The 17,017-nt window shown below is 37.7% G+C and overlaps 1 protein-coding gene across 1 annotated transcript in view; it reads left to right on the forward strand.

Moving 5' to 3' along the window:
- Positions 1 to 17,017, forward strand: part of SOX5 (SRY-box transcription factor 5) — a 290,578-nt gene that overhangs the window by 33,414 nt on the left and 240,147 nt on the right. Inside the window, exon 2 of the mRNA XM_084290955.1 lies at positions 3,292 to 3,523. Coding sequence (XP_084147081.1) covers positions 3,292 to 3,523 — 232 coding nt within the window. The remainder of the gene's footprint in view (positions 1 to 3,291; positions 3,524 to 17,017) is intronic.

The raw sequence follows: 17,017 nt of genomic DNA on the forward strand, positions 1-17,017 counted from the left end.
TCAGAAGAGGGACCGATAAAGACCAATAAAACTGTAGAAATAATGGAAAGACCAGCTGTGAATGAATTTACCCAGTATCATGTTGTCTTATGCTTTTGAAGCTATCCGTGATTTGATCCTTTGCTGCTGTAGACAGTATTTACTGTCCTTTTGGAAGACATTTCCAGTTGAAGTAGATAAGAATTATTTATTTATTTATTTAAAAAAAAAAAAAGAAAAAGAAATCTTGCATTTTCTTGTTGAAATTTCCTAGCTGTTTGTAAGCAGTAATTTCTGTGAAACCGTAATGTTTGTTTGATGTTAGAGTTGGTGATGAGATGTCTGAAAGGACAGATTATGCCTAACTCAGGCTGGCTGTGGGCAGAACTACTTAGAAGACAAACTGCAGTTGTTGCCTGTGTTGTGTGACCCTTACCCTGTGCTGTGCCACTGTTTCTTTGAGTGTCCTAGTCACTTAGGAGACTACTGCAGATTAGATCAGTAACTTTGCCTTTGCCTTCTTAGCCACATTAGCAGTTTCTCAGTCTTCTAATATTATGGTAGATGGGTACACGGCTTGTAATTTAAACTGAGTCTTAAAAGAGCTGTGTGAGGAAGGAAGAAGCTGCTGCTTCCTTTACTAGTTTTCTCTCTGGCCTATAGTCCAACCCATAGGATTTGTAGTTCTCAGTAACTGTCTGTTTTTCCTCATGCATAGAGGTAGTCTCCTCTATTGCCTTCTTTGCCTATTTTTATAAATTCCCTGTAAAAATGATGTCATCCGTGTTGGGAACAGGTGATAAGCAGAAGGTGTTGATGACCTGTAGCACCTTACTCCAGTGGAAACTGTATATGCATTATAAAGTTAGCAGAAGAGTTTCACTTCAGTGTGGTAGTCAAACTGTCCTTGTGAAGCGGTGTGGTAGAACCCATGGTTGTTCTGGTTTAATATCAGTAGGAGATTTTCACACAACTTCAGTATAGAGTGTATAAAACAAACCTTCAGTACAAAGGAGGGTCTCCTTTCTCTATGTTATATTGTCAAATTGCAGTGGAGAATTCTGTAGATGATTTACAATATTTTTAGTCATCTTATCAAAAATATAAATATCCTAAAATATAGAACATTACTGTGCAATAATTGAGTAATGATTTTGTATCCTTCCCTTTTTGTTTGCCAAAACTCAGACAACCACTTAGTGCTGATTGTCAGAGAGATTTTATGAAAAGCCAAGCGCCTATTAAGGCAGTGTTGAAAAGAGTAACCAAAATGTTACACTCAAAATCAACAGAAAATTTATATCTTGGTGCAGTGCAATGCAAAATATGAATAATTCACATTAACTTTAGGAAGGACTTGCATGTTTTCTGCAGAAGAAAAGCTTGGGATCTGTCACATCAAACATAGCTGTAAAATGCTGAATTCAGTGGGCTTGTAGAAAACTGCCAGTAAGCGTCTATCTGGTGATCTCTGTCTTTATACATATGCTTCTGTGCAGACACGTAGGTGGGAAAGCCTAGAAGACAGAATTCAGGTAGGATGTATGAAGTGTTAGTCTGTTGGGCTAAGTCAAACATTAATAGAAAATACAGATTGCTTCTCTACGTACAGGCAATAGGTGGTGTTCAGAAGAAAAGGCGATGTGCAGCTGAGTATAGGCTCTGGTAGGGATTTTTTTTATCTGTTTTTTTTTTTTTTTTTTTTTTTTAAATATAATCTAACTTGGCTCAGGAGGTAAAGCGCAAAATGAGATCATTAGAAACAAAATAAGTCCTAACAAAGGGCTGTTTAAAGTCACTGTTTGTTTTCAGACCCAGTTGACTGCTGCTAAGAACCATTTCGTGCTCAATATGCCAAATCGTATGGACATGCTCCACCTCACAGCAGCCCCACACATGGTTCAAGAGACTGCTGGGCTTTTGAAATGCAGTCCTTTAACTGTGAAGTGGAAAATCAAAATGGGGTAATTAGAATCATAAATGCTAGATTTTTGAGGAGGAACAGTATTACTTCAGCCTGTCTTTTCAACTTTTATGTACAATAGCCTTCAGTTTCCTTGTTCATAACTTCTATTCCATTAAATATTTCTCATTTTTCTTTCTTTTCTTCTTTTGACTTTGTCTTTAGGATTTGTTACTTTTCATTCCACTCCGTATTACAGATGCCCCAGCTTAGCACAGTGGCCCATTATGCCATCCGTGCACATACCCTGATTTTTGTGAATAATGTTGCTGTAATTAATCCCAGAAGTCACTTGCATTTTAATACTCCACTGGACTCCTCTGTTTTGAGGACCACGCAGGAAGTGTTCTGGGTTCAGACTGACTTGTAAGGTTTTCAGTAGTGCCTGGTTTAGATGAAAACTTCCAAAGACATAAAGATCCTCTAAGCCTTCCTGAAAGATGGTGATGCACACACATTATCAAAATAATGTTAGAAGACAATATCAAGAAATTGGGGAAGTGAGCCTGAATTTTGAGTCAGGATTTGTGAGTGTTTTTTATGGTGTGTGCTGTATGTATCTTCCCTTCGTATACTTTTTTATACAGAGATGTGAGTTAGGTTTATATGTATATTTTTCTGATCTGGCTATAGGTAGAAAGTTTAGGATATCTTGACAAGAAGTCATGATTCACTTAGTAGAACCCCGAATTTGTGTTTTCAAAAAGCTTAGATTATTGATGAGCAAATGTTTAACTGCTTAATTATCACAGATCTGTGAACCTGAAAAGAATCTCTCAATGCAACTGTAACACACTATCGTTTGCATGGATGAAGTTTTATATACACAGACATTTTGACTTAACAGCAACCTTTTTATTTGTTTTGTTTTGTTTAACTTAATTTAATTTTTGTTTTGTTTTATTTTATTTTGTTTTATTATTTTATCAGTTATGGTTAAATACATGCAGATGGTTATTCCTTTAAAGCTAAGTTGACAATAGCTTGTATCGGGAGACATTCTATCTTCTTACAGTCTCTTGCAAATGTAAAACCAGATGGGTATTTTTTTAAAGGAATTGCATTTCATTATACAGTCTTCTTAGGTGAATTTTCATGTTTAAGAAGCCAGAATACAAGAGAGTGCTATATTAGTGTATTATTCTCACAACAAACAAGCCACTGTTCTGTTGCTACCTGCTTGGCCATTGTTCCCAATTGTGTATGCTTTGCAGTGGTATTTGGATGGTTTCCTGCTCTCTGCCAGCACAAAAAAGGCATTTCTGTTACAATGGCCCCTAACCACACAATGACGGCATTAAGGATTTATTTGGAGGTTTCATTATTTTCTCCTCTTTTGTTCCTTCCAGGATGTCTTCCAAGCGACCAGCCTCTCCGTATGGGGAAGCAGATGGAGAGGTAGCCATGGTGACAAGCAGACAGAAAGTGGGAGAAGAGGAGAGTGACGGGCTCCCAGCCTTTCACCTTCCCTTGCATGTGAGTTTTCCCAACAAGCCTCACTCTGAGGAATTTCAGCCAGTTTCTCTGCTGACGCAAGAGAACTGTGGCCATAGGACTCCCACTTCTCAGCACAACACAATGGTAGGTTTGCTAATGGTCTATTGTGCTTACATCCATTCTTTGAATTCTGCCTCTACATTAGTTTGGCATCCAGATCTGTACCTTATGGAGTATACAATGCAGAGTTACACGTACAGAACATGCTACAATAATGTGAAAGCTCTGACCTAGCTGGACTGTCTACCTTCCGCTACAAATGCCAAATCCCTAAGAGTGCAAACTCCACTTTTCCTCATCTTTGCCTGCTGGCATTTGGGGTGCTAAAATTTTGTAGCTACATCAATGTGAATTTGAAGTGTGTGTGTGTTCAGCAAACAGTAAATGGTTTTGGAACACTGTAAGTGAGAGTCATGTTTGGCATGTTGTCTGAAATATCACCCCAATGCCAAGTTTATGCAATAGTAAGGCACGGAAGTCTGTATAAAGGGTAAAAAAAAAAAAAAAAAAAAAAAAAAAAGCGAGAGAGAAGAAAGAAAGAAAGAAACTTGGGGTTATGTCTGGTGTGTGTTTTACATGCCATGCATAGAAGGAAATTTACTATGTTTACACTATTAAATCAGCCTACCACTGTTTCACATATGAATTACCACCTTTTTGTGCACTTTACAAATGACTGTGCACTTCAGTCACCACGTTTAGACGTTTAGCAGCCCTCTGGAAGTCCAGACCTGGCTTTATGTAAAAGCCAACAAACGAAAAGGATGAGAACGCAATGCCGCATTCCTAACTAGTAATGTAGTGTCACTATTGTGAGGTGACGTGTTTTGACCCTTAATGTAGGGTACTGTGATACGTTTTTATAAAGGTTGAAAGGTGCAGGGAAAGGCATTGAAACCTCAGGACTTAGGCACCTCGACAAAGCTGTCTGTGTGAGCACATGTACACAGCTCTTGCCCGTTTCCAAATTGACTGCAACTTTTCTCTTAGTCCCCCACTTTGACAAGGGCACTGACAATTTCACTTTAAGTGAAGATAATGAATGGACCTGCATATTTGAAGGCTTTTAACAAGGCATTGCCAAATAAGTGATGGTGTGTTCTCATAAAAGCCTGCAACAGCTCCATAGTGGTATTTAAGCCCTTACAGCTCATTACGCATATGTAACAAGCCCTATGTAAAAAGCCTCAGGAATTATTATTTCTCATAGGACCAAGCCACAGGGTATTCACTGAAGCTGCTCTCCTTAACAAAATAATTCACTGACCCAATCCATTTTTTCTTCCTTTTTAGTTTAATGCTTAAGTTCAAACAGTGTTTCAGAATATCAAATTTTGTTTTATTTTGTGTTATTGCAACTTCTAGTGAATAAAGAGCATCATTGGGAAAATTACTCATGGACAGAGATGTCTTTTTTTTTTCTTTCTGTTTTTTTTTTTTTTTTTTTCCCTGACTTGCTTCCTTCTGATCCTTTATCATACATGTTGTGGATATGTAATTCTTAAATATTCAGTATCAACCAATGGGATGTTAGAATATGTAACTGGTGTATGAGCTTTGCTGTATTTAGGCCTATTTTAAGAGAGTATGTTAAAGTTAAGAGACTGTTCCTGTCAACGCTTAAGTCAATAGGAAAAACTTGTGATGACTCCAGCAGCGTAGACTCTAATGAAGTAAAAACTCATTGTCTGCTAAGGAGCCCAGCAGGCATATTCTAGTTAGACCTCACTGAAACATTTAACTGCTGTTTAACTGATTCTAACCAGCTTTTCTATTCATTTATAATTTTTGAGATCAAGAAGTTTAGCTGATCATCTAGTGTGACTTCCTGTTCTGAAGGATATGTTTAATGTGATGTGAAAACAGTGTATTATTTTGCTTCATAATACAAGATACTGTATTATTGCATATTTTAGACAGTTTTGCCATAGCAGTGAGATATTGTAGGGTCATTTGAAGCACTGTTCGGGGTTGTAGGGATTCCTTTTTTCTTCATGCATACTTAAGAAAATTGCCAGTTTGTACAGATATGACATTTTGGTAGTATTTCTGTTCTAAAGAGAAGCGTTTAGTAAAGCATTATTACATAGGTAGGTCAGAAAGGATGTAGTCGCTGTGTCTCCAGAAACAAGGTTGTGATTGGTATAAATTAGTTAAAATATACATAATCCCTCCCTTGGCCATTGTGGTATGTATATCTCATAAGAAGGAAGTGGCTGAACCTTGTCGTTGGATAGCTTTTAGATGACTTCAGTTTGTGTGATTAGCAGTTGCAAAAGTCATTCCCAACGAATATTCTCACCTTCACAGCAGCACAGAGGTTGTTTTAATGCTGTTTGATCTGATATTCTGTGCTATTTTACTGTCTCTGGGAAGCAAACCCAGGTGTGTGTGCATGTGCACACACCACTGCACAGTGCAGTCCAATACAGTTTTATTGATAAAGCTCCAGCAGTGTGCTTCACACTTCTTAATAGCTTGTCAGCTGTACTACTACACCTACTGACTGAGTCTGCAAGTGACTATGGAGTTCTCGTTTTGTAACCACATGCTGTCCTTAGCAGGGTACACCTTTACAGATCTCCCCAATGTCCAATAAGACCCCGTCAGACATAACAGCCAGTCTGAAATCATGCAGCACATCACTGCCGAACCCCTCTCAGCCATACTGCTTTCTGCAGATTGTTGGCTAAGTCTCTTCTCCTGAGGGATTTCTAGGTAGACATGGTATATTGATCCACAGAGACCTTTCTGTGTTAGCTGCATGTACAACACCCGTTTGCATGGGGAACAATCTCAGCAGATGAAAACCACAACCAAGGAATCTGGAAAAGATGTGTAATTACAAAACTTCGTTTCATTGCTAGGCTGCTTAGCTGAATTCCTCTTGTCATCACAACCATCCTTGTCTTCTCATATTCTGCCTCAGCACTGTCTTGAAGGAACACTTTGGAAAGCAATTTCAACCTTGAGAATCAATTTCTTGGCCTCACTTTTCTAGCTGTCAATTGACCCTCTGTTTCATAGGTTACTTCCAGCTGTGCTTCCTTTTATATGCCCTTTCAGGTGGGACATCCTAGGATCCTAAAGATAAAGAGCTGATTGTAAGAGTGATAACTCAAGTTTGCCCAACTTAGACTTTCCAAAATTTAGCCTGTTGTAATTTACCAAGTTGTAACAACTCCTGCCTTTCACTGCCAGCTTAGAAACACAGCTTTGAATTGCTGAATAAGTTTTTACAAAAGAAGGAAGAATTTTCAAGGAAGAAGTCTTCAAACCTTATCAAATTGGCAAAAAGCTGTGAAACCACATCCTCCATCTTTGCATAGAAAGATGGAAGATTCTAGAACTGCAGCCAGAGAGAGGTTTGTGCGGTAGGTACAAACAAACACAGTCCCGTCTGAGCATCAGGAAACCTTTTTTTTGCAGTAAGGGTAACTGAGCACTGGGGCAGGTTGCTCAGAAATGTTGTGGTTTCTCCATCCTTGGAGATGTTCAGAAGCTGTCCAGACATGGTCCTGGGCAGCTGGCTCTAGGTGGCCTTGCTTGAGCTGGGAAGTTGGATAAGATGAGCTCCATAGTTCCCTTCCAACCTCAACTGTACTTCTGTGAACGGCAGGGGCAGCTGTATCCCATACTTTCTTCCTCTTGATAGGAGAAACTGGATGCTTATTTTAGCTAGGAAAGCTCTTACACTAGTAAGAACAGAAACAATAAATTATCAGACTTAAACCAAAGGCTCAGAAGACAAATCATTTGCCCTACAATGTTTATCAGGGTGCCCCTAGAATGCTCGTAGCAGGCCCTGAGCTTATCAGGGAAATACTTGAGGATTACAGTATCAGTCAATACCTTTTCTGATTAAATGTGTTAAGGCTGCAGTGTTTGGATAGTAAAGATAGTTGTTAGCCCATCTGACTTCTGAGAGTTTATTTTGTTTATTTCTGACTGTCTGCCCTACCACATTGCTTAATGCTTTGTGTTTTTGCCATCTCTCAGGACTACTGATGTCACCAGCAGTGCCTATGTGCTAATTTCTGAATGTAAGAGATTTCTTTGCTAAAAGCGTTGATTAGAGTATACTATGAACGTTATATACTGAGGTCAAATTTGACCATTTTTCATAAAGGTATAATATCATTCAAATGCTGGATGAGATTGAAAACACAATAGTTCTGACCAAAAATCAAATTGGTAAAAGTGTAATTGTGACACTGTGCAAACCTTACATACTGCATGACTGCATTTGCTAGCCCACGTTTGTCCTGCACTTTCAGTGGGATTTAGGATTAATTTCCAGCTGTGCTCTGAATTGATATGAAGTACTACAGTGAAATAGCTTTATTGCTTTACACTAACAAATGCTGCATTTCTGTGGTGGATGAAGTTACTCTGCTGGAAGTTGGGAGGAATATTAAGACATTTTGATCATGTTAAGAATATTGCTTAAAGAGCTTACTGACACATTGTCCTGTGCTTTTCCTCCACTTGTCCCAAACAAAAGGTTGCTTAATGCTGCATTTGAATTTTGTTTTTGAGTATGTCCTGGCCTGCACTTCACCTGTTGGTCTGGGGTTGTCAGCTTGTGAATAGTGTTGGATCAGAACAACATGTGGCTAGAACACTTAGCTGCTATTCAGAAGTTGTGAAGAGAATGGAAATCTGAATGTATGTAGCTTTTTAAAAAGTCAAATAGAACTCTAATTATACTGAGCTAAAAAAAAAAAAAAAAACACCACTGGTTTTAGAGAAATTTTAATTTCCAGCGTACCTTTGTGCATCAAGCTTAGGATAAGTTATTGTGATGGTACAATGCGCAGTGTTGTGAACACCAGTGCTGTTATTGTGCCAGCTCTAATAATGAGAATTTCATTGTTTGGGGAGAGCAGTCTCCTACACTCTAGACAAAAGTGTAATTACTTTTGAACGATGTGGAATGTGCTCAGTTTAATAGCACGGAGAATAGATTCACAAAGATTCAGATAAAGCTAGCTTGGAAGCCATATGTGCAATGTGGCAGTATGAAATTGTTAGCAGGCACCATAATTACAACACACACACATGCACTCACACAATTTCACAGTTTAAACTATAAACTGTTGTTTTTGTAAGAGATAGACAGGTTTATCAGAACAAGACTATTTCAATTAAAACAAAGCAGAAATTGTGGAAAGTTTGCATTTGCCTTTTTTTTTTTTTTTTAATATTCTTTCCTCCCTTTCTTAATGGTAAATTGATATTTATAAGATGATGAAATTGCATTGTTACAAACATTGTATTATAAATGTCATCACAAGAGTAGCGCATGAAAGCAGTTTCCACAGATATAATTTCAGGCTTGCATCAGAATTTGATCTTTTCAGTCTTTACACTTGCACTGTTGCAGGGAATGTCTGTGCTGGTTATTAGGAAAGGGAACAAATAAAGAAGATCATCCAGGACCCATCAAATAGCCGTAGAAGTTGCATATTGCATTATTTAGTCCTTAACCTAGAGAACTGGGCACAACCCTTGAGAACCAGGTGTGATAGAGCAAGAAAAAGTTTTGACAACTCTGGTATATGCCTGACAATATATCTTTCATTTAATATAGTATAACCTGCCCGTCCTCATTGTCGTGATTTATATTCTCTCCAATCTTGTCGCATTTGCGTTTCTACGCATTGCCTATAGTATTTAACAATTACTTCCAAATTACTTGTCGTATAAGTCCTATATAGGGTAGGCAAACCAAATAAAATATTTTCATCCTTCAGATGATGCAGAGAATTAAAGCCATAGCACGATTCAGGAGCAGTATGTCAGTTTATGGAAGTTCCCTTGGCTGGTTCTCTATGAATACTCTATGAATACAGTGAATTTCACTTACTTGTGGCCCTGGTAATTGACAATAGATATAGATATCTTAGTCCAGCTGAAATAAATGGGCAGGAAGACTGAATGAAGTTTGAGATGGACTGTTGGTGTTCTCATCAGTCTTGGAAAGGTTCAAAGGTTGGTTAGGGGACAATAAATAAGTAACGAAGTAGCAAAACTTTTTTTTTTTTTTTTTTTTCCTGAGCAGGAGAGTTAGAACTGCACTTAAAACAATAAGTGAACAAATCAAGACCAGACTTATCATTTATAAATTGCCTGAAATACAGGGTGCAGATGACTGTAGTTTTTAAAGGCCATGAAGAGAAGTGGAAACAGCAGTTGTTTGTTTTTGCTCAAGATCATCTTACTGTGAAGCAGTCACGTTTTTAATGGATTCATTTGAATGCAGTTAAGCAGAAAATAATCAACAGAAAAGTAAACACCTTTGTTTTATAGAAGTGCTGGGAACTGTATGTATCCATTGTTTGCAAGTGATTATATGCCTAGGAATCAATTCATTGACTTAATACTGGAAAATATCTTCATTTAAGCTTCTTGCATAAATACTAGCAAAATCTAATTCAAGTGAATAGCTGAAAAATTGCACAGGAAAAAAAGATAGGTAAATGAATAAAACCCACAATCCTTAGGAATATTTGAACCAGATGGTCTCTCTAAAGATGAAGAGAAAAGAGCTATCAAGTGCACTTGTAAAAAAAATACTTAAGCCTTAAATGAAAAAAAAAAAACTTGGTCATCTTTCTAGGCAAAGTTGTCAGCTCCAGGACTTCAACAGTGGACACAGTGGCTTCATTCCGCATTAAGCTACCAGCTGAAGATGAAGTTGAGGGTGCAGAGAAAGCCTCAGTAAGATTGCAAGATTGGTTTATAGCAACAAAGAAAAGAGACTACGTTTAAGTATTCCTACTTCTTGATACAGCTTTTGCTTTCAACGATCAGTCCCTAGCCATGACATAACCTTGGTAGCATCTGTGGTATCTGTATCCTACTCAGACAACAGTTGTGGACTTTTTATAGTTTCTACAGTCTAGGTCCATCACTTCTTTCACTATACCTGAATTTATTCTGCAGTTCTTTTTTTTTTTTTTTTTTTTTTTTTTTTCTGGTGATAATAAATCTTTACAGTATTGCAGTGAGCCAGAGACTCTGATGCCAATAAAACACCCAGTTCTCCATGGTTCTGGAAAGAGAAGGCAACAAAAATGTAGTTAGTTCTCATGGTCTCCATTTCAACTGATGGATTTATCTCCTTTGGCCAAGCTTCTGCACTGCTAGGAAGTTTATGGCTTTGGGCTGGCGGTGTAACTACTATCAGAATAGAGAGCAGCACACCAGGTTTTCGTGCCCTTATCTAACACATGATGAAAGGCACATTGAAATCTAAGTTGGTTATATTTTGCACCCTGGGTAGTTCTACATACCACCTTGACTCATTTTTGCTTCAGTAGCTGCCTCTTCATTTTAGAACTTCCAGAACATTTTCCCCTTGTGCTTTCTGTCTGCTCCATATGCTTTTCATATCTACCTTGCTTCTTCCTGGCAGCTGGTGTGGCTTTCTCTCTTTCTTTTCACTGCAGGTGAGAAAGCCGCCTTCTCTACTTCACTCCGTATATGAACACTTACTGTATCACTTTTTATCTGCTTGCAGTTGTCCTCTGAAAACCTTTTTATCCATTACAAGTTTTCTTCCTCTGCTTGTAGTCATTATTTAATGTGGTCATTTTTATTATTTAATCCATTCTAAAGCCTTTTAGTAAACACCTCATATGAAGACATTGCACAGTAAAATAAAGTATTGTGCTGTTAACTTGGACAGAATGTCAATAAACTATGGTTGTTTTTTGATATGCAGCTCTACTTTCAGTGGAAATATACCAAAACTGAAATGCATTGTGAAGCATTGGTCATGGTTTCTTGATTTTCAGGGTTGCAAGGAATGCCTCTGATTATCAGCTCTGGCTCCTAGAAGTGACAGAAACTTCTGCTACACTAAATACAATCATGTTTTATGTCCTCTTCTCTAAACTATCAAATATTTGTGTTTATAGTTGGGATGTTACCCACTGCCGTGACATTTTGAAGTATTTATTTATTTTCTATCCTTTTTAATGGCTGAGTGAAAAGCTGTAATGTTTTTTGCCTTGTCTCTTTTAGGTATGTCTTTTCAGGTTATACAAATTAAGTTGGATTAGTCAGCCATCTTTCTCTTTTTTCTTGCCGTTGCAACGCTTTTGCAGATTCACCAGAAATAATGATGGTTGGAGTGGTAATGAAAATGTGACTTCAGGCAGTTGCTAGCATTTAAAGTGTCATGTCATCCAATCATAGTGTTTTTTATTTCATGGAGCTAACAACTTGCTCTTGTTTTGAGTATATCAGTGAAATATCACCTTTTCCACTATCATCTTGGATTTAGAGGGTTTATTAATTTTCTCTGGAGGGTCATGGCTGGAGAAGAACCTGTGGAAAAATGGGGACTACAAATTTCAACATGGGTTTGCTTAAGTATGGGCATCTACATCTTAGGTTACCTCCTAAGGCATGTGCAGAAACCTCCCTACGCAAAGATGGACATGCAGCAGTGTTATTAAACCAACGTTCCAAAGTGTTTCAAGATAATTAAATGGAGGAAACAACCTTTCTTCAGTAAAAATAATCCTTTATTTTTAGTGTAGCAAGCTTGCCTGGATAGTTTGGCCAGTTCTATTTCCAAATCCACTTTAACACTGTTAAATTCTTTTGTTTCTTTTTCCAGTTCATGTACAGTTGGGTGACCAGATAAGGCATTTTTGCCTTTTGCGGAGGAGAAGTAAACTCAATGAATCCTGTGAATTTAGCATCACTAGATAAAACAATAGACATAACTGAGTGGAGATTGTGCCCAGTTTAATTAAGGATAATGTTTGCCAGAGCACCATAAACAATACTGTCATTATGTATGGAAATAGTCTGCTTCAGCATCCTTTTTTATGCTTTTAAATTGAGTCCACACCAAGGGGAAAAAAAGAAGCTATAAAGATTAACTTTTTGTAGTTTGTACAGGCAACAGGCAAATTATATAGATTGTCCAAAACATAGACCAATAAAATCTAACATCAGACTGTTATTATCTTTATTTATATTGTGCCCAGAGCATGATTTATTTTTATAGAGACAGAAAAAAGAAACATTCCTGCCCCCGAATGCTTAGCTTATGACCCTGTTCCTGCAAAATGATCTATTTGATTGGAACCTAATGCTGATGGTAGCAAGAGGGAGGGAAGGAGAGGTCACCGACTATAACTCCTTCTTCACATAGCTTTTTGTAGGATTGGAGTTTGATGACACAAAATAAGAAATATTACAGCAAAAGGTAAAATCTTTCTGACATCTCAAGTCTGAATTACTCTGATAGATTGCATGTATCTATACACTAAGTCATATCAGAAGTGGAAGCTTGCATTGCTTATTAATATTGCTAGCCACAAATAATACAAAATATCTGTGCTTCAGGCCTTCTGTGTTGATTTTCAGATTGAATTTAAAGTGAGGGTTTCATCTCTGAAACTGTAAGCGAAGCTTCCTTCTTTCTCATAATTCTTTCCATTTTAACCTGCTGCTGTTGTAATCAGAAAAGCTGCTCAGGTTTGGATCTTTCTGGATTCAAAGGCAATAGCATTCTCTGAGCTTAGTATCCGGCTTCCTAGGGTCTTTGGGTCTCTAGAAAATAGCCATATACCCTTATACAAAGTGGATATAGGACTTTTTGGGGGGAGAGTTTTCAGTTGGGGGGAGGAGGTTGTTTGTTTGTTCTTTATGTCTGACAGCAGTCTCAATAGTAAATTTCTGTCGACTATAGGTCTCTTGGAGCACTAAGAGTGGTTTGGTTTTCTCTTATATGGTAAGGAAGTTAGAGTTAAGGTCGTCACTAACATAATGCAATGTCATGTCAATCACAGCGTCACTATTTAGGCAGAGGATTTATGGGTGAGGCCTGAATAGACTAAATGTTTACAAAGTGCATGTCTAGAGGTAAGCTAGTAACTTTAGGCTTAACTTTATGGTCAATAGAAGTAAATAGGGAATAGCAGAGAGGGATTTATTTTGTCCTAACATACCTTCTAAGCAGGTCAGAAAAATCACACCCTGAGACTGCCTATTTTTCCTCAGAGGTTGCAACTGGAGCTTAGGGTGATAAGCTTAGCTGTTGATACCTGTAGTTGAGACATCTCTAGTCAGAGATAACTTCAACCAGAAAAGCCTTGAGTGAGAGGTAATTGCCTGGCAAGAAAATTTACTTCTTTGTAAATAAATATTTGTTATACAGAGCTTGGATCTTCTGGGACTATCAAACATTCTGCATCTCAGAGCTCAAAGAGCTCATCTCTTTTGAGTTTGTGTCCTGCATCTGGCTGATGTCAGAGTGTCAGTCCATGGCATTCCTTACAAGTGTTAGGCTAGAATCTGCAAATACTGTTTTATTATTAAGCTTATATTCTTTTGACGTAGACAGCAATGCAGGTAGAGTGTGAGGGAGAACAGATTGATCATTCACAATAATTCCATGTATAAGAAGTTCAATTTTTTTTTTAAACAATTTGAGAAATTCTATTTGAAAATAATTTTCACTATCTTACACATCTACAAACAGAACTTAAAATAGAGTGATTCACAGAATCACAAAGAATACATCTGTGGTAGATGATGTACTTTTCCTGTTTGCTTGTAGCCAGTGTAAACTTAGCTTTTGGGCAGAGACTATAGCTTCACTTTTGAAGTTGTCAACATGAGTATTGGGTAATATATTGACACAGAGCCACAGTGAGTTCACTAGTTTTCCATGTGGATAAACTAATTTAACTGAAATCTCTCTTTCATATTTAGCGCATGCATGTATATCTTTATTTTGCTATGTAAAATGCCACATACAGTTTTTGGTATTCATACTTGTGATTTTATAAATATTACCAAAAATTATAAGTTTTTAGTTCACTTGATGAAATTGGACTGTATTCCCAGCTTCCTGGTTGTTGATTTTTATTGCTGGCAATAAATCTTGTCTGTGCCTTAATTTATGTGATGGTACAATGGAAATTGAACATATCTTTCATCCATGTTCCGTTTATTAACATGTTCCATGTTCTATGGCCTAATAGTGTTTCCAGACTCATGGAGATTCATGACAGCCATACAATGAGATTGGGGTTCAGGTCATAGGCACATAAAAGTTAGGTGTCTGGGCTCTCTTCACAGTTTATGGAAAAAGATAACCACCTTACTAGAACAACCTTTCCAATCTTAAAATAAGCATCTAAGACAAGAAAGATGAATTACCCTCTGAAAGTGCTCGTCTATTGACTATAGAGGGAGCCTTGATGACTAGTTTAGACTAGATGTCTAATTCGAGGCTAAAATTAGGTACATTCACAGTACATGGTGGAGTTAAAGAAATAACACACATTCCTGTGTAAATATTATTTTATATTTTTGTAGAACTAACCATGTTCAGACTCATCTTTTATTTTATTTTATTTTATTTATTTATTTATTTATTTTGTGAATATTCTAGCAAACTTCTTTTCTAACCACTGCTGATGATATTTAGTGGTGTTTTAAGGATTGGAAATGCTTTACTGACAAACCTTTAGTTGTATATCCAGCAAGCAATGTTAAGTTCAAATAATAAATTTTACATTTAAATTTACTGTTTAAAATGTGTTGGTTAACAACATGAATCAGAGAACAGAAGAACACCTTTAAGCAGGCTATTTTGAAGATTTTCTCAACATTGAAAAATGGCATTGATTCCAGTGGTATTCCTCATTTTAAATTTAGTAAATTACTTCTCAATCACTATCATAAATTTATGTGCTTAATAAAGTATTTATCATTCTTGCTATGAGCTGAAATGAATGTCAAATTTTATTTTTAAATTTAATTCAGAGAAGAGAACATAGTGTATCTAACCTGTTGTGTCTAAAGACTTGATTTAGCTGCTCAGTCATTTTTATAGCAGTACTGGTAAGTCCGAATGCCGTCCATAGGCTTAGTAGGTACACCTAGCAATATATTGAATAAGAAACCGTAGTTAAGTCTTAGTCTTTTTTTGTAGAAACCTGTCTGCTTGCTTGCCTTAATTCTATTTGCGTCCTCTTGTATGTTTAATCCGGAAAGTGGGTATATATACATGTGCACAGTTTCACATTTTGGCACCGTATTTGGTATATTGTGTGCTATAACTTGTATCATGCCTGCGGGCCATGGGAAAATGACACAAATTAAATGTGAAATAGAGAGGAGACATAATTTAAAACTTGCGTGTTCTAGAGGTGCAGTATGGCATACGAGAGTTGCAACATATTGCAAAAAATTCATCCTATTTCCCCAACAAGCACGGCATGTTTTCAGCTGTGCAGGCTGCTGGAGACATGGGCAGCTCCTGTAGGTGTCTGCTGTAGATAGCTGGTGCTGGGTTTCATTCGAAGGAGCATGCTGACCATGCTGCATGTGCTCCATCGTCTTCTGCATCCTGCCTAACTGCACAGCACAGGTCGGTGTTCTCCTGTGCCCTCCTCCCTGATTCTGTAATTATATTTATTTTACACAGACATGCGAGTTTCCTTTTCCCTTTTACATATGTTGTTTTGCTTCATGCTGAGAAAACTCCAGAGTCTGACAGGGTGTTTTTTTTTCTTTTTTTTTCTTTCTTTTTTTTTTTTTTTTTAAGCACTCCAAATTCTATCCAGCTTTAAACTCTTATGTTTATAACCCTGAATATCTCTAAAATGTCTTTACCTAAAACACTTTATGGTTTTATTACCAGGTTTATGCCAGTAATAATATTCACATCAGCTTTCTTAGGGATAATCTTTAAGCAGAACCTAGCAAGAAAGGCTTTGAAAACTATCATTCCCAGGAACGCAAATCTTGGAACATGAAACATCGGTTTAATCGCCCTCTCTGACAACTTAACACGACAGATTGAAAAATACAAGCCGATATGGAAGTGGGATCAATGGATTATCAAAGTCCTAAACATCTCCTCCTGGCGGAGGGGGCTACCGGGCCTGCCGGCGCACGACGGTAGCGTTGAGGTTGGCGCAGCTTAGGGCGGCCTGACTGGCAGGGGAGTGGGGAGGCAGGGAGGCAGATTTACATGCGGCAACTCAGGGGGCTTTGTCATGGCAATTGTATAAAGTGATATACAGTGCAAATCGACTCGAGCATGTCCCTGGATAGCAGGCGGTTTACAGCCTCTTCGAGCAGAGATTACTGCTTTATCTTGTCATACTAAATTAACGTGGCAGCACACTGTTAAACAGTGGTGACCTCTTCATCTGTGGAAATTGCTGCCTAGAGGAGAGATGGTATTTAAGACTCTCTCTCCCTCTCCTTCTGCCTCCCCTCCCCACTTTCTCTCCCTCTCCCCCTGTCTCCCTCCCCCCTCCCTCCCTCTCTCTTTATTGTCTTTTTTTTTTTTTTTTTTCCCTGTAGGACCCTGAGGCGTTTTTGGGTTAGGTTGTAACATTAAAGACAAAAAGAAAGAAGAAGGGGGGAAGGGAGAGGCTTTTAACATCAAGGTGACAACAGCTATGTGTTAATTGGGCCTTTGTTGTTTGATTAATAGCCACTTTGGTGTAGAATATGAAGACAGTTGTTTGGACAACTTTCTAAAAATGACATGTCCTTTCAGTAAACTGGGATTAAGCATCGTTCTCTGGT

This window comes from Netta rufina, assembly GCF_964035555.1.
Source record: "Netta rufina genome assembly, chromosome: 1".
Taxonomy (NCBI): domain Eukaryota; kingdom Metazoa; phylum Chordata; class Aves; order Anseriformes; family Anatidae; genus Netta; species Netta rufina.